This window comes from Aulonocara sp. 'chitande type north' Nkhata Bay, linkage group LG3 (genome assembly GCF_057382095.1).
Source record: "Aulonocara sp. 'chitande type north' Nkhata Bay isolate Kocher_YH1m ecotype deep benthic linkage group LG3, A_spYH_male_GT1.1, whole genome shotgun sequence".
Lineage (NCBI taxonomy): Eukaryota > Metazoa > Chordata > Actinopteri > Cichliformes > Cichlidae > Aulonocara > Aulonocara sp. 'chitande type north' Nkhata Bay.
In genome coordinates, this window is record NC_141346.1 from 21,160,852 (window position 1) to 21,184,139 (window position 23,288).

Here is a 23,288-nt window from a genome sequence, read left to right on the forward strand (position 1 = left end):
GGAAACGTAAATTGAGCACACACACATACGACACAGACCTTCACAATAAAACAGGAAACTCAGACACATGGAACCAGACAAGACGCTGAACTGAACAGACAGATTCACAAACAGACGGGGTGACACCACAGACAGACAGAGATACAGACGCAGACTCAGAGGCAGACCGAAGAGAACTCAAACAATAATAATCATCATAATAATAAACTGGAAAATGATAATAATAAACTTAAAGCGCTGCGTCACCGACCCAGGACCATGACACCCTCTCTGAGTATCCAGATGAATTATTTACAAAAGAAAATCTGAACTAAGCCTCTGAAAATATGTTTAGTCCAAAGATACCAATCTTTTCTTAAGTCACAAAGCTAATCACACAAATGTGACTGGTCAGCAGTTAGAATAATACTGTATTACTGTGTATTGCATTAAGAAATAGAAGATAAATTGTTTGGGTGACTGTAAGCCAGGAGTCCAGTCCTAATATGCAAAACAACAGCCATGTCATAATGGTTAGTTTTGAATAATATGTACTTGATGTTAGATGAATGCATGTGGATTATGATTTCTGGCTCAGTTGCACTAATAACAACACTTGTTGGTATTAAACGGAGCTCCCCGCTGACGAACAACAGGACTCAGGTGAGTGACAGCATTTCTATAATTAGAAAATATTATTTGATAAGGGACTGTATAAGTCTTTAACCATCACTCATTTCTTTATATTTTAGCTTTAATCATTTTTTATAAGGAGCCGGACTTAATGTTCTACATTCATAATTCTCCAGGCTTTTGTAAGATCTAAAGGGTTCGCACTCACTCCTCCTGTATATCTAGCTAAATGCCAATAATGACAACATCCCTGAGTCTGAGCGCCTCAAAGGAAGGAGAACGGAGCTGTCGAGTAAGATTTAAGGAAATTCAGCTCCTGTAAATACTCACATGAAAAATAAAGTCACTGGGCATTTTTTAATAAACTGCTAATCTCATTTATTTATATATGGATTAAATATGCTGGGACAAAGTTAATGTTTGGTCCTGATTATAACTCAAACTCAAGGAAAGGCAAATCCAAAAGAGACGTGCAGCTCAAAAAGTAAAGTAACAAAACAAAATTAAACCCTACGACGTTCAGTGGTACTATAAAGTATGCAGTGCATACACTAAATGTTGGATCTGGAGTTTAGAGAGATTAAGAGATTTTGTGCTACACTCAGACTGCTCAATACCTGGAGGTGCTAAGTCATAAAACAGTATGTGGCAGATTGAAATTACGGGCCATTAGTGGTTTTGAAACGTGCAAAGAACTAGCTCTTTTATTTGTTTTACGTCTTCCTCACATAACTATCCATCAACATGTGTTCTGATAGGTTAATTGAGACACTTTGAACAAGCAGCAAAGTGACACGTCTTCATTTATTAAGAAGAAACAAGAAGAATACAAATAAGGTTTGACTCTTTTAAAGCATGTAATGTTTCTAATACACTACGATGTAGGAACCCACATACAGCTGCAAACAGGTTTTGTTTCAAGGAAAAATGCTAAAGGCAAATTTTTAAAAACTGAAAACTTTGTAATTGTTCAAAAAGGAAAACATTATGAGAAGATAAAAACATTTTAAAGACAATGTGGATATTAGCAAAACCGAAGGCTTGCACCAGTGATGGAATTTTGCTTGGGTAATTACAACATGTTTAAATTTTGACCGTTTGTGATTTCTTCAAAAAGTTTCAGGTTCTTCATCTATTGGAGACTTCTGTCAATACTCTTACACTTTCAGAGACATTTTATGGTTCGGTAATTTAAAACCAGTCAATCTTGATAGTTATGAAGACTTACAATTTGATTATTATTTTTTTCCATACCATGTTGCAATAAATACAGTGGTCCCTAGTTTAAGGTGGGAGTTACGTTCTAAAAATAACCAGTGATAGGTGAAATCTGCAAAGTAGCCAACTTTAATGTATTTTTACAATTATTATAGATGTTTTAAGGCTGTAAAACCCCTCACGACACACTTTATACACTTTTCTCAGACAGGGTTGAACATTTTCACACTTTTGTCTCATGTTTAAACACTCTCAAAGTTTAAACCTTCGTAGAAAAATAAATGCAGGTTCCTTTGGTGCAAAACGTTTCGTGTTTGTTTCAGTTTTGCCACAACTACACTGTGCTTGGCTTGCCAGTACCTGTCCGCTATGTCCAGAGCCCTGCAGGCTTACCGAGCACACTGCAGCCCCTTCTTTGTGCAGTCTACAGTATCCTAGTGCCACATGAACACCCTTACGGTGTTTACTATGGACAGGCTAGGATCAGCACAAAAGTCCAATAACAGATCAGGTAGGCCGATCCAGGTGATATATGTGAAAATTTGAAGTTGTAGGAAATGGCACTAATTAAACGCAGCACTGACAAGAACATATTATTGTTGAGTGTTTCTTTCAGGAGAATTAATGATTTTGTAAGGATCAGTTACAAACATGAACATCATCAGAATAAGTGATATAGTGTTGCACGTTGAAACTGCTGGAAAGTATTAAATGATCAAACATATTTATTCTTGGCGTCTTCAACAGACCATGTTCATCAACTCTTCCTCAGCTCTCAGTGATGTCTCCGGCCTTTTAAGCTCCTCCACTTCATCCGAATGTCCCACAGCAGGCATGGCCCTTTTCACCAGTTTCACCATCGCAAACACCTTCTTCCTCTTTCCACTCTACATCTTCATATTCTACACGGGCTTTCAGCGTTGGAGGCATCGGCACAATGCACCTGCAGGGACGACAATGAGCCACTCTGACTTTTTCACATACAACATGATTATTGTGGAGCTGTTTGTTGTTTTTGGAACACTTCTCTGTACTGTGGGCACTTTTACCAATAGGATGATAATCAAGTCTACTGGGGGGCGCTTGTTTGAAAATAGTTTTCCTGGACAGACTGTGTTTCACATGCTGACCTGTGTGGAGCGCTATCTGGCTGTTGTTCACCCCATCACCTACATGCGTCTACGGGAAACACACGGGGTCAAGATAAGAAACATCATCACTGTGTGTGTTTGGGTGCAGAACATTGGATGGTACGGGATAATTCAGTCTGTTGAGGAATCGGTCAAACTACAACTAGCATTTTCAGGTATCAGCTTAGTGGTCATTATTTTCTGCTGTTTGTCTGTTCTCCATGTTCTGATTCGCCGAGGACCGGGGGAGGTGCGTCAAAACAGTGAACGTATTGATCAGTCAAAGCAACGAGCTTTCCACATGATCGTGGTCATTATGGGAGCACTGCTGCTGAAATCTGCTGGCATTCTGATTTGTTCTGGCATAGAACAATTATCACTGATGGACATGAAAGTTTTATGTGTGATGTGGGAAGTAGCAAACTTGCTATCTGTCCCCAGCAGTCTGGTTCTTCCTCTGCTGTTTCTGCACAGAGCAAAAAAACTATGTTGTGTGAAGTAAACTGGATCAGGATAGAGAGTCAGAGGACTCAAGAGTTTTATGGATTGATTAGATTTTAAACTATTAGAATTTTATGAATTATAACAAGCCTGAAAGACTGTATACTCATTAGGTAAGTAATTAATGGTTAAGGTTTCAGCTTTCAAAACTGGAGTGAATTTCGTGGCGGTAACGTGTTTGCTCAGAGGATGTCTGCTTATGTTAATGAATGTAATTCTTGTACTGTGCAGTAATTTTAAGCATTGAAAGGTGGTTTTATTTGTAGATCGGTAAGTGTTTGTAGGATTAGGGTGGTTTGATAAAAGAAAAGAGGCCTTATATTGTAACGTAAATACCCTACAATAAAGTTAAAGTACTTACAAAAACCCAACAGTGCTATTACATTTATTACTTGTACTATACTTTCCACTAATATGTTCGTTTACTTGGTCAGAGGTCTTTAGTAACTAACTGTTCATAGACAGTTTTATTCCTTCTCAATAATAATTGTGCATTCAGATATAATGCGATTGTTGTGCAAGTTAGCATTATTACCTGTGAACTGTCTGCGCTGAATTCTGCACATGTTAGCTGTACCCATGAACCAAGGGTGGGTAACTCCAGGCCGCAAGGGCCGGTGTCCTGCAGATTTTAGATATCACCCTGGGTCAACACACCTGAATCAAATGATTAGTTTATTACCAGGCCTCTGGAGAAATACAAGACATGTCGAGGAGGTAATTTAGTCATTTAAATCAGCTGTGTTGGATCAAGGATATATCTAAAAGCTGCATGATACCGGCTCTCGATGACTAGAGCTTCCCACCGCTGCCATACACTGTAATAAAGATTACATACATGACTCATTTGTTTCTGGACTCTAAATCAAAGTCTTTTCTGCTGCCGTCTTGTGTTTTGAAACCAAATGTGAAAATATTTGGAGCACAGGCTGGATTGTGGGCTATCTGCTGAGGCAGAAAAATGGACGATCCACTAAGATGTAGACTAAATATTGTTAAAAAGCCACCAAATAAACCTTTTCCCCACTGCACAACATGAACTTTTCGTGGCTCTGTACCAAAAAGTTGGATGTATTATAGCAGACTCAGACTCAGACTCAGCAGTCCATCTGCATCTTAAGGATAAAGGACACTCTTTCGAGGATGCCAATGTTCACATTTTGGACAGAGAGGACAGATGGTTTGAAAGAGGAGTGAAAGAAGCCATCTATGTCCACTGTGAGCGACCATCTTTGAACAGAGGCGGGGGTTTACGACACCAACTCTCTGCCATCTATAATCCAGTTTTGAGATCCCTTCCCAGACGCCTTAATGCCCACTCACATCCTGGGCCATCTGACCTCAGGAATTCGCATGATAAGGTGGGGCCAGGTTTCACAATGAACTCACCCGAAACTCTGGCTGATTGGGACCCATACCCAGTTTCACACCTTGGCTCAGGCGATTAGAGGATCATCAGGGGGTCCTTTTGTCCCTCTGTGGGAGGTTACTCCCACTAGGCTTATATCTGGGACTCTCCACCATTTGACCTTAGAACTGAAGAAGCTTCTCGGATGAGAGGTGAAACGTCTTCAAGCAACTTAAAGAAGTCCAGACGCTTTTCTTTGCAAGCTCCTTTGACTACGATGACCTGGATGACTGAGAACCTTCACAGACGATGTATTATAGCAAGCAATTTAATGTTTTGTTTTTTTCCCCACCAGGCACAAATATGGAAAACACAATCATGAATTCCAGTTCAGTGGCTCTGGTTAGTGGAGTAACTAGCAGATAGGAATTGGTGACAACAGCTTCTGCAAGGACACCGGTCAATATCAAATACGCCACAGCATCTCTGCAGTATCCAGATGACTCAGAAAGAAAAAAATCTGAGTCAAGCCTTTGAGAATCTGACTAGTCCAATACAACCAATCTTTTCTTAAGTCACAAAGGTAATCACAACAATGCGACCAGTCAATGTTTTAAATGATATTGTATTGCTGTATATTATATTAAGATATACACGATGAACTGTGACTGTAAGGCAGGTGTCCAGTCCTGATATGCAAAACACCAGCAGTGACCTAATCAACAGTTTTGAATATCATGTAATGCGTGTTAGATGAGCGTGTGTGGATTCTTTCTGGTTCAGCTGTGCTGAAGACGACACTTGTTGGCATTAAAGGAAGCAGCTGGCTGAGCTACATGGAGATTCAGGTGAGTATTTTTTGAGATAAAATTTTTAGGAGATTGATTAATTTGAAATTAGTATTCAACAAAGTGCACTATTGTTCAAAATTATATATTCTTCATATATGTTGGTTTCAATTTAGGTTTTATTTTGTAAGAGCCAATTAATACTCAACTATGAATCATTCAAGCATAAAAAGGCACCTGACTCACAGGATATATTTGTCTAGACTTAACATAGAACTTACAAAAGAACCAATCTAGGTACTTTTTTTTTTTTTTTTTTTTACCTCTGAATCTATGAAAACCACCAAAGATGACACCATTTAAAATAGCACTGTTACACCAACGAGGTTATTCCCAAAGGATCCAAAAAGTAGTGTTATATTTTAACGTGATGTGTAGTGTGTTTTTAGAAATGTGAAAAAAATTGTGGACAAGTGGACAGACAAAAGAGGACGTGGCAGACCTAAAAGGTACAACAGTTTCTTAAAGTCAAGTTCTTAAGAAATAGGAAAGCATCCAACAACAACTTGACACATATCATGAAAGATGCATCTGGTGCATCAGTGGATTAATCTATAGCTTGTTAGTAAAATATATGGTGGAGTTCAGGAGAGAGGTACAACATGTAAAACATGTCCTGCCGTCGTGTTTTGAAGCTGCATGTTAGCCAGTGGTGTTGGGAATCTTGTCAAAATCAGAATCAGATTTATTGACCAAGTGTGTGACACATACCTTCATTTTTTATTTGCTCTCAATGCTCTCAATGTACTAAAGAGAATACACAAACCTATAATACAGCCAACATGAATGGCAACATACTATAATATGCTATTAGAGCAAACTGACACAGACAATAAAAACACATATAGCATATTTATAGTATTTATGTTTACATTTAAATTTAAATTTACCACCCTCAGTCCGAGGCCGTAAAGCGAGGTTATTTTCTAATTTTGTGATTCAGCTGCGATAGACACTGAAGAAATGAAGTAATATGTTATAAAATACTAATATAATTTCTTTACTAACTGATTAAATTTGCTGAAACAAAGTTGATTTTTAGCTGACTAGACTCAAATCAATTTGAATTCAATTTATATCACATCAACAGTTTCCTCAAGGAACCTTAAATTGTACGTAGTACAGAGAAAACTCAAAGCTGCACAAAACAGATGTACAGCTCAAAAAGTACTCTAACACAGCGGTCCCCAACCCCCGGGCCTTGGACCGGTACCGGTCTGTGAGTCGTTTGGTACCGAGGCCGCGAGAGTAGAGGCTCAGGTGTGAAATGTATGGTTTTCAGGGTTTTTATCGGTTTTCAGCGTTATTTTGTTATCGTTTGTATCATTAACTCTGTTTTCCTGGGTCTTTTCACGTGTGTTATGAATAAATCTTCTTTTATTCGGCACCAGTACTAGTTTTATTTTGTTGTATTTATCCGCGACACCTTAAAGGCCGGTCTGTGAAAATATTGTCGGGCATAACCGGTCCGTGGCGCAAAAAAGTTTGGAGACCGGTGCTCTAACAGAAAAAAATTAAAATAATTCCAACACTTCTACAATAATATTATTGAATGTGAGTATGCATCATTAATGCATTTAGTTTTATACACAAAACCCATATTATAGTTTTCTAACATGCAAAGAACCCTCGTTCTTTTAAGGTATTTAAAGCATTTAATATTACATTTGATATACTGTTTAACAACTACCACAGCCTTGTTGAACCAGCTATTGGGCTAGGAATGGGTTTTATTTTAGCCACATGCTAAGTTGCATGAAATCTAAAAGATGTGACATTTGACATAAGGTCTTAGACTTTTCGTCCACGCAGTTTTTTTTTGTTAAAAACTCTTCCAAAAATGAAACATTCTAAAAACTTCAAACTAGAAAAATATATGATTAGAAAGTATGAATGTTTCAAAAGGGAAAAATTTTCAAAAGGTAACATCTACAAGAAAGATGTAGATGTTAGTTAAAATCAAACCTGAAGCTTAGTCATAACTTCAGTTGCGAATAACCTGAAGCATCTTAAGAGGTTAAGAGGTGACTTCTTTCTTCGTTATTATTAATATGTTTTAGTATTATTATTCAGCCTCGTCTTTCATCCTCATATATGAAGACTTTTCTCTCAGGTAGCCACTACTGGGCTACTGTCAAAACACGATAGTGTGAAAGACAAATCCCCAAAGGAAACAGTACAAACTAAAAAATGTTAAAAATTCATTTCTATGAATTGTTCTTGCAGGAGCACAGATGCTGGCTTGGTTAAAAACACGACCATTGTCAGCATATGCAAAACTTTACTGTGTTTTCTAAACAACAATAAATTATTCCATATGTTACTGTTTTTTTCCTTTGCTCTCTTCCATAGGTCATGTTCATCAACACTTCCTCCTCCCTCTCATCCTTAAATTCCTCCGTTAATTCGTTTGAGTCAATATGCCAGGATTCAAAAGTCAGCAAAGTTTTCTACACCATCTACACCTCCATGACCATCCTCCTCTTCCTTCCACTCTACATCTTCATCCTCTACATGGGCTTCCAACAGTGGCGTCAGAAATCTGCACATGCAGGGGCAACAACGACCAACTCCAACTTCTTCACCTACAACATGATGTGGGTGGAGAGTTTTGGAGCTTTTGGATCAGTCTTCTACACCCTGGGTGTTTATACCAATAAGATAACAATGATTTATGTTGGAATGTATATGTTTACCATCCTTCTTCCTGTACAGACTTTGTTTCATGTCCTGACCTGTCTGGAGCGCTACCTGGCTGTTGTTCACCCCATCACCTATATGCATCTGCGCCAATCACATGGTGTCAGGATTAGAAACATCTGTGCTGTTTGTGCGTGGCTGCAGTGTGTTGCATGGTTGGGGATACATTTATTGTTTGGGTATCAATTTTCAAATATGCTACTTCTGTCCTACTTGGGTGTCTGCATGGTGATTGTTGTTTTTTGCTGCCTATCTGTTCTTCATGTTCTCAATCTTCCAAGACCAGGGGATGTGGGCCACAACAAGGAGCATGTTGACCAATCAAAGCTCAAGGCTTTCCACATGATCATGGTGATAACAGCAGTGCTCCTGCTGAGATTTTTTGGGTTGATGATTTGTTATGTGATAAGAAATATGTCATTGATTGCTAACAAAGACTCATGCACTTTGATGGAATCATCTGTTTGGTTGAGTGTACCCAGCCGTCTGGTTCTTCCTCTGCTGTATTTGCACAAAGTAGGAAAACTGTCATGTTGTAGGAAAAAAAAAAATTCAGGATAGGGGCCTCCGCCCTGTGCTGTGGGCAGAGGCAGAGAAGTTGTCCTGCTGGTGCTCAGAAAATAGCCTGAAGCTTAATGTCCTTCAAACAACACAACTCATAATGGACTTTAGGTCCACTTCTACCTGATTATAAATGAGGAACGGGTAAAATTTGCCTCCACCTTCAGGTTTCTGGGCAGCCACATCTCCACTGATCTCATCTTGACACCTTGGTAAAGACATCCCAGCAGTTGCTGCACTTCTATCTTGTGCTGAGGAAAAAGCTTCTACTTCATGTTTGGTACACAGGGGCCACCACTGAGAACAGGAAGGCTACACAGCAGGTAATTAACACTGTCCGCCAAAATAACTGGCTGTTCACTGCTACTCCTGGAGACCATCAACAGATCCTCCTGTCTCAGAAAAATCACTGCTATCACAGGTCATCTCTACCCTGCCTACCACCTGTTTGACCGGCTGCTCCCGGTTGGCGCCTCACTAACAGCGTCTTCCCCAAGACCATTCAGACTGTCAACAGTATCACCCCACACACTCAGGCCACTCACATACAGCCTCTAAATTCAAACCAAGTCCGATGTGTGCTTTGCTATTGTTTGTTTGTTTGTTTTTTTATAAATTCTTCTTGATTGTATATATTTCGCGTGTTTTTTTTAAAAAAATCTATTCTGCTGTCTTACTATTTATATTTGATTCCTGCACAGTTGGCATTGAGCATCCAACATTTTGTTGTGTATTTACAGCAACATTAAAGGGTTAGTCTATGCTATTCTATTTATTAGTAGTAGCATTTATTTCCAATATTGTTGTATTACTAATATTAGTTAAAAATTTACTACAAATACGCATAGGTGGGAGTTGGTTTTGATGGTTTTAGATGATGTATGATAGTTGCGTAAATTGAGAAAATTTGACAGCTTAGCTGTACAGACTTGTTAATACCTATAAACAGTACACATTTGTACTGAAGTCTATGGATCTTTGCTGTATCCATATACTACAATAAAGATGGATGTAATCACCAGTGTTGGAAAGGTTACTTTTAAAATGTATTCCATTACAGATTACAGAAAACACCGTTTCTGCTTGGTGACAGCTCGTACTTTTCCACTCTCCTTTTTCTCCCCCCTCGCGCTCACACACACATAACGTGAATGGCAGTCCATTCTCCCTGCAACACGGACTACACTGCCTATGATGCTACATTCTTTAGGGCTATGCCTGTAGCAATCTGCCTATTAGCTTAGCACAACAACAACAACAAAAAGGCACTCTCTCACCCAGAAAACACGCAGAGAGAGAGTGTCACCCTGTAACCATGGCAACCGTAACTCTGCCGCCTGGAACAACAGAACAAACTAAATCCAAACTGTCCTGATCCGTGACAATATGAAGCAGGAAAGTACCGCAGTGTAATCCATTTATTTCAACAAAGTAACTGTATTCTAAATACCACCTTTTTAAACGGTAACTGTAACGGAATACAGTTACTCATATTTTGTATTTTAAATACATAACGGCCGTACATGTATTCCGTTACTTCCCAACACTGGTAATCACCATGACACAACTAACTGGTTTGTGGATCATTGACGTTGTGGCTGTTGCTGATGTTCTCAAATGTGACCATATTTGGATTAAAAGATGGGGTGTAAGCAATCTAATAGTTGCTCACTTGGTTAACAAGCTTGATCCAGAAAATTTCCTGAGCTACAAAGGTGCAGTTTAAGTAGTTCCAGAAGCCAACAAGTACAGTTTTGCCGACCAAAACTGAAGAATGAACTTCCTGAAAGATCTGTGACAGAAAACTCAATATATTATTTGTCAGTTAATCCCATCAAAATGTTCCAAAAGGTACCTATATGAAAAACACAACCAAGAAGTCCAGTTTGGTCACTCCAGTTGGCTTGGGACAGCAAATGGCTACAGCTGCCTGTGTCCCCCCTCCATTATCCACGTGGATCCATTATTAAAACATTTCCATATAGTTCTCATGAAGAGTAAACCTATTGATTGTGGCCTAAACAATGTCATGTTCATTTCAATAATCAAATTGGAAAGGAGCTTTGACCTAACCCTCTGAGAATCAGCTGATTCATGCAAAAGAACATTATCTCAACATTCACTTCTCCTTGGGTCATAGTGATCATATGGATGAAGGTGGATGTTTCTGAATTTAGCTCTGAAAAGTTTTGGCATTCAAGGAAGCTAAAGGAGGATTCAGATAAGTGATTAATATTACATTTCTATCATCTTGATTGATTTGATTAGCTTCTGTTACTTTAAAAGTTTTTGTGCGCCTCTAATACGATTGAAAAATTATTCAACTAAGTATAAAGGGTGAGTTTGGTTATTTTGATTATTATTTCTTTATTGGCCTATTAATAAAGATTATTAATAAAGATCATCATGGTTCAGTTCAACTATCTTGTGTCACTGAAGCCAGGGTCACTACTGAAAACAAATAATTAATTAAAATAGACCGTGTCTATTTGAGTTGCCTTTAAGGTAATGTAAAAACAAAAAAAAATAGATGTCTACTTTGCACCTTTTTCTCCTACTTTTGCATTTTGTTAAAAAAAATTGACTTAATAAGTCAAAGCGCTAATGAATTGAAAGGTCTTTAATTAACAACAAAAAAGCTTATGATTTTGGTCTTATAAATTTTAAATTCTTATTTTGTAAACTATGAATCTTCAATGGCAAGCCAACACTACTCTATTTAGTATGATGCCATGACATTATTGAATTAATGTGTTAAATGGACAAAGCAAACAAGAGGAATGCAGTTTTAAAATAACCTGTTTTATAACCTTTTAAACCATCCAGCCTTTAAATAATTCATGTACCTTATTACCATTTTCTTTATAATCAAAGTAATCTTACAGTATGAACAAACTCAATTCAATTTAATAATTTTTTTTTTTAAACTCTGGTTTAATGGGGGAAAATTCAAAATAATGTCCAGTCAAATTTTCAGGGTTTCACCCCACAGTGCATGAAAACCAGTAGTTTGTGTTTAGATGTGATTTGGAGTATTGGCTGTCCAGCACATAACAGCAGGGTGCAAGATGCTAGAAGCCTGGGCATACAGTCATGGTCAAAAGTGTTGAGAATTACATAAATATTGGAAATTTGAAAAGTTGCTGCTTAAGTTTTTATAATAGCGATTTGCATATACTCCAGAATGATCCAGTGATCAGATGAATTGCATAGTCCTTCTTTGCCATGAAAATTAACTTAATCCCAAAACATCCCTTTCCACTGCTTTTTATTTCTGTCATTAAAGGACCTGCTGAGACCATTTCAGTAATCGTCTTGTTAACTCAGGTGAGAATGTTGATGAGCACAAGGCTGGAGATCATTATGTCTGAGGACTGGGGCAAAGTCATATTGTGATAAAGCGTGCAGGCAGGATGAGGACCCACTCGCAAACTCACGGAGGCAGGAATGAACTCAAAGCTTTATTTCTGGAGAGCAAAGCCATACAAACTAAACTGGGACACTATAAAGTATTACACAGAGAAACACACAGCCATGAATGAGGGAGAACACAACACAGAACTGAGAGAGACACGGACATAAATACTAGGGGTGCAACGATATTCGTATCGATATTGAACCGTTCGATACAGTGCTTTCGGTTCGGTACGCATATGTATCGAACAATACAACATTTGTAATTTATTTTATCAACTTTCCTTCTGACGATGCTGTCTGTGTTGAGCGCTCAGTGAATCTGCGTTCGACTACTCCGCCTAGGCTCGACAGTGCAGCCTAGGCGGAGTAGTCGAATGCAGATTCACTGAGCACTCAACACAGACAGCATCGTCAGAAGGAAGAGCGCAGGGCAAGCTAGCGAGACAGAAGTTAAGCTCTCCTTGCAACATGGACCTCCCCCACCCTCATTCAGATCTGGCATTTGGAATTATTTTGGTTTTCATGTGACGTATGACCCTGAAGGTAAGCGAGTCATGGACTAAAGTAAAACAGTATGTTGGATGTGCCATGCAATGCTCAATTACATGGGTGGGAACTAGTGTGTTAGCGCAGTTAGCTCGTTAACGTGTTGGCCGTCTAGCCCCACGCACGGGGCGATCGGCGGTAGCTCGTTAACGGAGATTTGCCGTGTTGTGGCTTTAAGGTCATTTCAACGAGATTAACCTGAAAGCACTAGTGGGAACACAACGAATATGACTGCACATTTACGCCGACATCATCCTAGTGCAAAGACAAGTGGAAGCAGAAAAAAAACAAGCAAGCATGCTACTAACTTTAGCCGAGTCATTTAGACAGCTGTTAGCACATGATTCTCCTTATATGTTTAATATGCTGCTGAGAATATAGCCCAGAAGAAGCGGATAGTATAGCTTTTATTTTGGAAAGAGACATTTCTCTGTAATAAACTCTCTTTTCCAAAGATGAGTGATTCCTCAATCAGATACAGGGCTTGCAATATCGCTAGCCCGACGTCCCGGGGCTAGCGATTTTTTCAGTCGGGCTACCAAAATCTATCTCTTCCCTGCCCGTCGGGCTATTGTAGGAAGGAAAAATATATGTCAATGCTTTTGCATTCTTTCAGAAATGTAGCTGGGTAATTATGTCATTGGCATCGGTGAGCCACTGTCAATATGTGACATATTGAAATCGCGTTTGAATTTGCGCTTTTTTTTTTGCGCTTTTTTTTTTGCTTTCACTTTGCAATCGTGCGAACTGTGTATAGAGAGCGACAGCACTGATCTGTGAGTGATGATAATTTGTGCACCAATTCCTCTGACATCGTCTTATTAACCCTTTAGAGCCGATCGGAGCGGGAACGCTCTGTTATGCGTAACTATTTTTAAATCCCAGTAGCACTGCAACCACGTAAGCTAGCGCAAAAAAATTTTTTTGCATATGAAACCGGAGGAGTTGTACTTACATCTGATGCCATCAGCTTGTCCTAGGTCACGGTTTCCTTCCACATAAAGCTTTGCAAAAACTGCATAAAAAGCGCTTGCAGGAACAAAAACATAATATTCCAGAAACACGCTTTACCGATCTGATCAGCTGTTCAAAACACTTCCTACGTTGGAATAGACGTCAGCGCGAACTTTTGCATTTCCGCCATTACCTGCCCGAAACCGGAAGTGACGTCATTTTCACGGAAATGTAGTCTTTTTTGCGATCAGGGCCTCAGGGCCTATACTGCTCTTTTTAAAAGTTATCTTTGACTTTATGACTTTCTGTGTCGTTTCTGGGATGCTTAGGACTCATATTGCACTGCTGGAAATAGTTTATTTTGATGCATATGCTGCTTTTTTGCAAATTTGCAGTATAATATTTATTTTCGTTTTTCCTGCAGTGTATAAAAATTGGTGTATTTCAAAAATAAAACTATGAAGACACTCAAAATAATTTTCCTGTGGTGGGAAACTATTTTGTGCAACTTTTTTGTATTTACAGTTTTGAGGGATAAGACTCTTAAATTTCTCTAACTACAAATATATGTCAAAAAATCAAAAAACAATTTTCAATTTTTTTGTAGTTTATTGCACTTTTTTGCAATTTATGTAATTACTATGCACTTAATGAATACATATTATTAAAATCTGGGCTATAATGGTTGTATTGATGTATAGCAACTTGAAATGCTCCCAAAAATGGCTCCACAGCATGTAAAAATATAATATAAGCTCTGGCGGACTTGGTTCTATGGTAGGTCTTAAAGGGTTAATCGTTAGCTTACTATGCAAACATGACAAGTGAAATCTCCCGCAGCAAGCTTAAACATATGAGAGGTTGATCGCGCAGAGAATCGCTGAGCTTATGTGAGTGCGTGTGTAAAAGCAGCAGGATATATATTTGACTACGATGACCTGGATGACTGAGAACCTTCACAGACAGATATATATTTTAGTTCTGCTGGGCCAAATAAGACAGGTCAGGGTGAAGAAGTGACAGCCAAAGAAAAGCTTACCACAAAACGGAGAAGTTATGACAAATCAGAATATAAGGCAAAAAGAAAGTGCAGCTTTATGGTTTCATGGACAAAAGAATTTCTGTGGCTGCAATATGACGAGCTAAATAACCAGGGGTGCACATAAGTGGTCCGCAGGTGCGCATTCGCTGTCAAACACGCACAACGGTTAGGGTTAAATTTAAAAACTGATAATCATAACGAGACACGGCAGGAGTAAACACAACACTGACGGGAGACTGTCAAAGTAAAACAGGAAGTACACAGAGGTGCAGACAGGAGGGGAGTAGAGAACACTGGGACAGCACAGACATAACGGGCTGAGGAAACATGGAATAAAACACAAGGAGGGGAGACGAGGGCTCACAGATACACAGAAGGGGTAAAGTCACAAGGGGAAATCAAATAAGGAACATAAAGAACAAAATACAAAACACACAAAAACTAACAATGCTGGGTATACATGACCCAGGATCATGACACATATTCTCCGATGAAGCCTCTTTCCGATGGTTTGGGGTATCTGGAAAAAGGCTTGTCCGGAGAAGAAAAGGTGAGCGCTACCATCAGTCCTGTGTCATGCCAACAGTAAAATATCCTGAGACCATTCTATGTGGGGTTGCTTCTCATCCAAGGAAGTGGGCTCACTCACAATTTTGCACAAAAGCACAGCCATGAATAAAGAATGGTACCAAAACACCCTCCAACAGCAACTTCTTCCAACAATCCAACAACAGTTTGGTGAAGAAAAATACATTTTCCAGCACGGTGGAGCACCGTGCCATAAGGCAAAGGTGATAACTAAGTGGCTCGTGGAACAAAACGTTGAAATTTTGGGTCCATGGGCTGTAAACTCCCCAGATCTTAATCCCATTGAGAACTTGTGGTCAATCCTCAAGAGGCGGGTGGACAAACAAAAACCCACTAATTCTGATAAACTCAAAGAAGTGATTATGACAGAATGGGTTGCTATCAGTCAGGATTTGGCCCAGAAGTTGATTGAGAGCATGCCCAGTCAAATTGCAGAGGTCCTGAAAAAGAAGGGCCGACACTGTAAATACGGACTCTTTGCATAAATGTCGTGTAATTGTCAATAAAAGACTTTAAAACGTATGAAGTGCTTGTAATTATATTTCAGTACATCACAGAAACAACTGAGACAAAGATCTAAAAGCAGTTTAGCAGCAAACTTTGTGAAAACTAATATTTGTGTCATTCTCAAAACTATTGGCCACGACTGTATACAGAAACATCTGTGCCGAATATAGCCTGGAAGTCCTGAGGTCAAAATGGGAGATGACCCCAAGGGTGGTGGAGAATGACCGAGCGAAGATCCTGTGGGACTTCAAGATACAGACGGACAAAATGGTGGCTAACCAACCGGACATAGTGGTGGTAGACGAACAGAAGAAGACGGCTGTAGTGATAGATGTAGCGGTTCCTAATGACAGTGTGGCACGTTGTTAAACACAGAGACATGAAGATAGTAGCCCCCCATTTTATTTTATGCTCAGAGACACTTTCTTTTAGTAAGTCCACTGTAATGTCAGCTTTACTGTTATATAAGTTCCACCAGCAGAGGGCGCTCAGTCTTGTACGCATCAGTAGCTGACGCTAAACTAGAAGAAGTAGTGTCAGTGGTGAATAGGGCTGGGTATCGTTTAGGTTTTATCCGATACCAGTACCAAACCGGTACTTTTGAAACGGTGCAGGTGCTTAAACGGTGCTCGAACCAGTGCTCGAACCGCTGCTTAAAGAATGGAGAACACAAAACTGGTCCAAAAACCTCTCATGTTCAGCTGTTTTTTTTGTAAAAAGACAACAATGTTAGCCTTTTCTGCAGCTACAGGGCATATATGGTATCACTCTTGGCTGGAAGCAGTGCTTAAACAATGGAAAAAACACAAACTTTGTCCAAGAACCTCTCATGTTTAACTGTTTTCCACTTTTTCTTTGGTCATTTTAGCCTTTTTGGCCAGGGTGAAGGGAGTATCTGCCATCAAACAAGAAGACAGCCGCATGTAGCTATGATGATGTTTGCTAGTTCACCTTACATGCATTAATGTAATAACGTCGTTAGCCTACTCAAAGTAAATTACACATGGACAACATTAAGCTACTCACGCAGAGAAGAACGGCTGCTGCTGCCATCATCATCCGTCATCATTTCTGCTACACTGGCAGGGCTAGGGGCCAGGACTCCCCTCTTCGGGTTTTTGGGGGATGTTGCTAACTCCCTGTCTGATAACAGGCACCACACCTGCAGTAGATGTGTGAGGTCTCGCAGCAAGCTATCAAATACGGCGCATTTCTCGGCTTTTAACAAAATGCTGTACGTCGCCAGGTGTTTCATCAGATTCGAGGAGTTACCTCCTTTGCACAGTATCAGCTTAAAGCACTTGTTGCAGGCTGCTGAGTTTGCATTTTTTGCTGTGAAGTACAGCCAGACTTTCGCCTTGGGCATTTTTAATCTGTAGCTCTGCTCTAAAAGAACGTACGTACCTGGACCCACCTACTACACTTGCAAAGGTAAAATGATTGGCTAGAATCCAAAGTGTGTGACATCTCAGGAAAAAAAAGCACAGAAATAAAGCATCGAAATGTGCGCTGCTTTTCGGTCTGGTTACTACCGTTTATGTCAGAACCGGATAGTTGGAGAGAGAGCATCTTGTGGACGTCTGCAGGCGACTGAAATGTTCTGGCCAGGACAGCGCAGAGTCTCACAGCAAGACCAAGAGAACACTCATCAGGTTGGCAGAGGGCATGTTTGATGATGTGGAGAAAAGTGAGGAAGAGGATCAAGTAAAACAGTGTTATAAAGACATTGCTGTATACATCCAGAGACTAAGCAAAGGAGAGTGTCAGTCAGAAAGGGAACCCCATGGCACAGAGTCTGGGCAAAGAAAGATCTTGAGAACACCGCATGTGCTACTCCATTTCATATTGCAGATTACTCACCCAGAGCCCGACCAGAGGCGATGCGAAGTCTTCAAGAGGTAACACTGAAGAGGGAGTTTAAAATCTGTGGGCAGATTGGAGAGCATGGGCAGAAGGATAAGTTATTCTATCTCAGCCTGATTCGCCAGATTGGCTCACCATATTAAAGGGACAATATAGGGTAGACAGCCCCACTGAGCTTTACCATCAGCTCCTCAATATCTCCCAAGAGCCCAAAGAGACTGCCTTAAACTTTGTATTTCGTGCCATTGAACTTAAAGAGAAGTTGTTATGGAAAGCGGCAAATGAGGAAACAGATGAACTGTATAGCAGAGCCACCATGCAGCGCAAATTCCTCCGCTCCATTGAAACTGGGTTGCTCAGTGACTCTATCAAGTATCAGCTACTGTCCCCCCTAAACGACATAACCATAACAGAGAGGGCCACTACTCCCGTGGATGCCGAGCACCGAGACTTTCATTGGGACCGTGGGCTTTGGACTACTGAGATAGGACCAACAGTAGTCCAAAGCCCATGGTCCCATAACAAACAGCCAAGCTCACCGATCTCTTCCAAAGAAACTGCAGCTAGTGTCCCATCAGCGGTAACTGAGGTTCACTATCTACCCCCTCAACGAAAGTCATGGCTAGTAAGCCTGGTAGGAAACAGATATACTGTAAACTGTTTTATGGACAATCACCCAGCCAAGGTGTTATGGGATTCAGGGGCACAGTCCAGTATAGTAAATGAAAACTGGCGGCAAAACCATCTCCCTCACACGGTTGTCAGACCCGTTTCAGAACTGCTAGACAATGAGACGCTCAAAGTGTTTAAAGCAAATGACACACCCATTCCCTACATTGGCTGGATAGAAGTCAGCTTCAGACTAGGCAGCGATTTGTCTCCAACCAATGAGCTGCAAGTCCCAGTACTTGTATCCAGTGACCCGGCTGTGGCTAGCAATCCCATCATTGGCTACAATGTCATTGAAGCTATCGTGAATCAGGAAGATGTAAAAAACAAAGGAGGAAGAAAACAGCTAGCACACTATGTGAGTAAAGCATTTCAAATAACTGTATGCACTGCACATAATGTTGTCAAGCTTGTGCAGAACAGCAGTGAATGCCCAGAGACAGGTGTGGTAAGGACTGGCATAAGAAGAGTTCCTTTGTCAGCAAACCAAGTCACCACAGTTTATTTACGGGCACACGTTGGTTCACATGCCCGGGGCCAAGACATACTCTTTCTGCCTGATGGGGCTGACCCACCACCAGAGGGCATAATATTCAATGACGTATTGGAGAAAATCCCAGACAGAAAAGTACCATATGTGCCCATCCCTGTGACTTACACTACAGACCACACCATTTATCTGGAGAGCCATAAAGTGATTGGATACCTTAAACCAGTAAAGACTGTATACGCAGCTGGCATCCAGACTAAAGTAAACAAGCTGACACGAGAGAACAAAAACGGTAAAGAGCTAAAGTCACACAACCCGAGTAACACACAGACACAAGAAAACCAACAGAGACCAAAGTCATGGGACCCACCAGTGGATCCCCAGCATCTGGACGAAAATCAGCGAGCGGCTGCGAGGAAGATGTTGCGAGAGGAATGTGGGGCATTTGCATATGACCGTGATGATGTTGGCATACCATCTCTGAGGATGCATATAAGCCTCCATGACACAAGTCCTGTGAAAAAGACCAATATGGCCTAAAATCCATATCGCGGTATAATTCGAAGCACTTGCGGTAACGATATGTATTGCGATATATTCTTTTCTTCTGTATAACGGAGCTTGCAAAGAAAAGCGTCTGGACTTCTTTAAGTTGCTTAAAGAAGCAACTTAAAGAAGTCCAGACGCTTTTCTTTGCAAGCTCCTTTGACTACGATGACCTGGATGACTGAGAACCTTCACAGACTTCTGTATAACGTATTTTCCACACTATAAGGCACACTTAAAATCCTTTAATTTTCTCAAAACTCGAGGTGCGCCTTATGTATGAATTCTGGTTGTGCTTACTGACCTCGAACTGATTTTGGCGTGCAGAAATCTGTTAAAAAATGTTTTAGTACAACTTTGGTAAGGTGCACTGCTTGATGGATTGTCAGAGCTTGCTGCTTTACCAGGTGTAACAATTAAGTTTAACATCCAGGTATCCATGAAAACAGAATTTATTAAATTTAATGGAGTTAGAAGTTAATAGGAAGTTAGCTCGCTAGTTTCCCCCTAAACATGATATACCATGTTCTGACTGAGAGATTTTTGAAACTAATTAAAACGTACAGCTCTGCTACCACTTCCAACATAGATGAAGACAGAAAACTAAACAGCAGTGGCGTTTGCAGGGTTACTGAAGTTGGACTACCTGATATGTAATGTTGTGCTACGCGATTGCTAGCGACATAGTTATGTTAGCATAACATTAGCACATTGAAGCTGGAGGATGAACGCCAACTTTTTTTCCACTCGATAAAAGTAACGTGAGGGATTCTGGTGGTTAGGGACAAATGCAATCGCATAGCAGGATGCTATACACGGGCTAAACTTCAGTCAGGAGAACAACTGAGATTATTCATTCACAATACGAGGTTAGTTATTAAAAAATAAACTTTTGTAAATAACACATTATTAACTAACATTTCCTGTCTTTATGTCATTTATGTTTTTACCCAATCCTTCATCCTGAATCCATTTTCTTCCTAAAATATAATAGTTTTCCTGCTCTATGCAGGTGTTCTTAAAGGTCGAAACACTGTAGCTGTCCTTAGAGCAGATCATTTAAAAAGTTTGTATTCAAAGTCTGCTGGTGTCAGTAGACTTTACTGCCTTTAAGTTACTTTACATGAATAGTTTCCAAGAACATTAATGTTACCATCACTCAACAAAATTGCAAGACAGGCACGCAGCCTGAGAAAACAAAATAAGATACAAGCGACATGGACGAGGAACTGCAAAGTAATGATAAGACTAAATGGCAATCCCGAAGAAGCGAAAGTTGTGATGATAAGAGAACTCAAAGACTTAGAGCAATATAAATAATCAGGAATCTGTTATGGAATCTATTGGAAAAGTGACGATTGGATAATGAACAATGGGTATGGAAAGTGTTTCTGGCCTTATGGCTCAAAAACAATGGAAACAACAACAACAAAAACACATAAATGACAAGTTTGGACACAGATTATAGGTTTCCATTCGGAGATATTGAAGAGGAAGACTTTGATTATGAAAAGGACTGTCAAGGTGGTTATTTTGCCACACACGCTGAGAAAACGAACTTCAAAACGTTTAACTATGCAGAGCACAACATGCATGACCCTGAAAGTAACATTGACCCAGATACCCACTTCTACAATAACACCAATAATACTTGTGAGTACTATACAGACGACCAATTCAATGTGAATATTAATATGGCAAATGCATTGTCGGTCATACATTTCAATAGTAGAAGCCTGTATAAAAAATTTTCTAAAATTACAGAATGTTTAAGTAAGTTAAAAAAGTTTAACATAATTGCAATATCAGAAACATGGCTCGATAATGAGAAAGTTAGTGAAATGGGACTGGGAGGATATGAATTATTTACAATGAACAGGGTGAATAAAAAAGGAGGCGGTGTTGCTTTATATGTAGATAAAGTTTTGAAATGTAGTCTGATTGAATGCATGTCAAGCACCATAGATAACATATTGGAATGTGTCACTATTGAAATTCATGTTGAAAAAGCTAACAATATAATTATAAGTTGCATCTATAGGACACCAGGTTCATGCCTCGAGACATTCAATGAAAAACTTGCTGCTATGTTTAGCAACCTAAATGATAAAAAAGTGCAAATAATTTGTGGTGATTTTAATATAGATTTGCTAAACCCAAATGGACATCAGAAAACAACAGATTTCATTAATACAATGTAGAGTAATTCCCTTTTCCCTGTAATTATAAAACCAAGTAGAATAACAATTGATACAGCTACATTGATAGATAATATATTCACAAATAAAATTGACCATGAAATAGTAGGTGGACTTCTTATAACTGATATAAGCGATCATCTTCCTGTTTTTGCAATTTTTCAAAATTATTTTGGGATTAAAACTAAACAAAAGAATCAAATATTTGATATGATACGACATAGAACAACAAGAGCCATTGCTGCCCTCCAGGTGGACTTAAAGGAACACAATTGGAATGAGGTTTTTGCAAATGAAGATTCAAATAGTGCGTATGATGCATTCTTATCAACTGTAATTTCACTATATGAAAAACACTGTCCTTTAATGAAAATCACTAGAAAGCATCACAGATCAAATAAGCCATGGATCACAAAGGGGATAGAAGATGCATGTAAAAAGAAAAATAATCTATATAAGAGATTCATAAAACAGAGGACAAAAGATGCTGAAATAAAGTACAAGTTATATAAAAATAGATTAGTAAATATTATAAGAACAAGTAAGAAAGAATATTACCACAAATTATTGGAGCAAAGTAGAAGTAACACACAAGAAACATGGAGGATATTAAACAGTATAATCAAAAAGGGCTCAAAAAATAAGAATTATCCAGATTATTTTTAAAAAGATAAAGATATTGTGCTTGATAAAACTAAAGACATTGCAAATGAATTTAATGATTTCTTTGTAAATGTTGGCTTTAATTTAGCAAAAGAAATTCCAGAGTCAAGAAATAATAACGACCTAAATAAACATATTACTCAGAATGTGTCCTCCATGTTTATTGGTGCTGTAACTCATAGAGAAATAATTAACATTGTGAAGACATTTAAAAATAAAAAGTCCACTGACTGTTTTGGTATTGACATGATATTAGTTAAAAGTATTATAGAATATATAGTGCAACCTTTCGCATACATTTGTAATCTGTCCTTTCAAACTGGTGTGTTTCCCTCACAAATGAAAATAGCAAAAGTTATTCCAATCCATAAAAACGGAGAGAGATGTCAGTTTACCAATTATAGGCCAATATCACTACTCCCACAGTTCTCAAAAATTTTAGGAAAGTTATTTGTTAATAGACTTGATAAATATATTGAGAAGCATAATCTCCTAAGTGATAACCAATATGGCTTTAGAGTGAAAAGGTCCACTTCAATGGCAGTGATGGAACTTGTTGAAGGGATATCTAATGCAATAGATAATAAGGAATATACTGTTGGTGTTTTTATAGACTTAAAAAAGGCGTTTGATACAATTGATCATTCTATATTAATGAATAAACTAGAGAGATATGGCATAAGAGGGATAGCATACAAGTGGATGAAAAGTTACCTGGATGAAAGATATCAATATGTCGAATTCAATAATGTAAAATCTAAGCAGTTGAAGGTAACTTGTGGTGTTCCTCAGGGCTCTGTGCTGGGCCCTAAATTATTTATATTATATATAAATGACATATGTAGTGTTTCCAAACTGTTAAAATGTGTATTGCTTGCTGATGATAC

The 23,288-nt window shown here is 39.1% G+C and overlaps 2 protein-coding genes across 2 annotated transcripts; both read left to right on the forward strand.

Annotated features, from left to right (window-relative positions):
• Positions 1-2,541: 2,541 nt before the first annotated feature.
• Positions 2,542-3,462, forward strand: LOC147334506 (uncharacterized). The gene has a single exon (XM_086287351.1). It carries the CDS (start codon positions 2,542-2,544, stop codon positions 3,460-3,462), a length of 921 nt encoding a protein of 306 aa, XP_086143477.1.
• A 4,550-nt stretch (positions 3,463-8,012) lies between these two features.
• LOC147334507 (uncharacterized) lies at positions 8,013-8,918 on the forward strand. The gene has a single exon (XM_086287352.1). It carries the CDS (start codon positions 8,013-8,015, stop codon positions 8,916-8,918), a length of 906 nt encoding a protein of 301 aa, XP_086143478.1.
• Positions 8,919-23,288: the final 14,370 nt, after the last annotated feature.

Coding starts and splice junctions, on each gene's coding strand:
- LOC147334507 (XM_086287352.1), top strand. CDS start 8,013: ATGTTCATCAACACTTCCTCCTCCCTCTCATCCTTAAATTCCTCCGTT.
- LOC147334506 (XM_086287351.1), top strand. CDS start 2,542: ATGATCAAACATATTTATTCTTGGCGTCTTCAACAGACCATGTTCATC.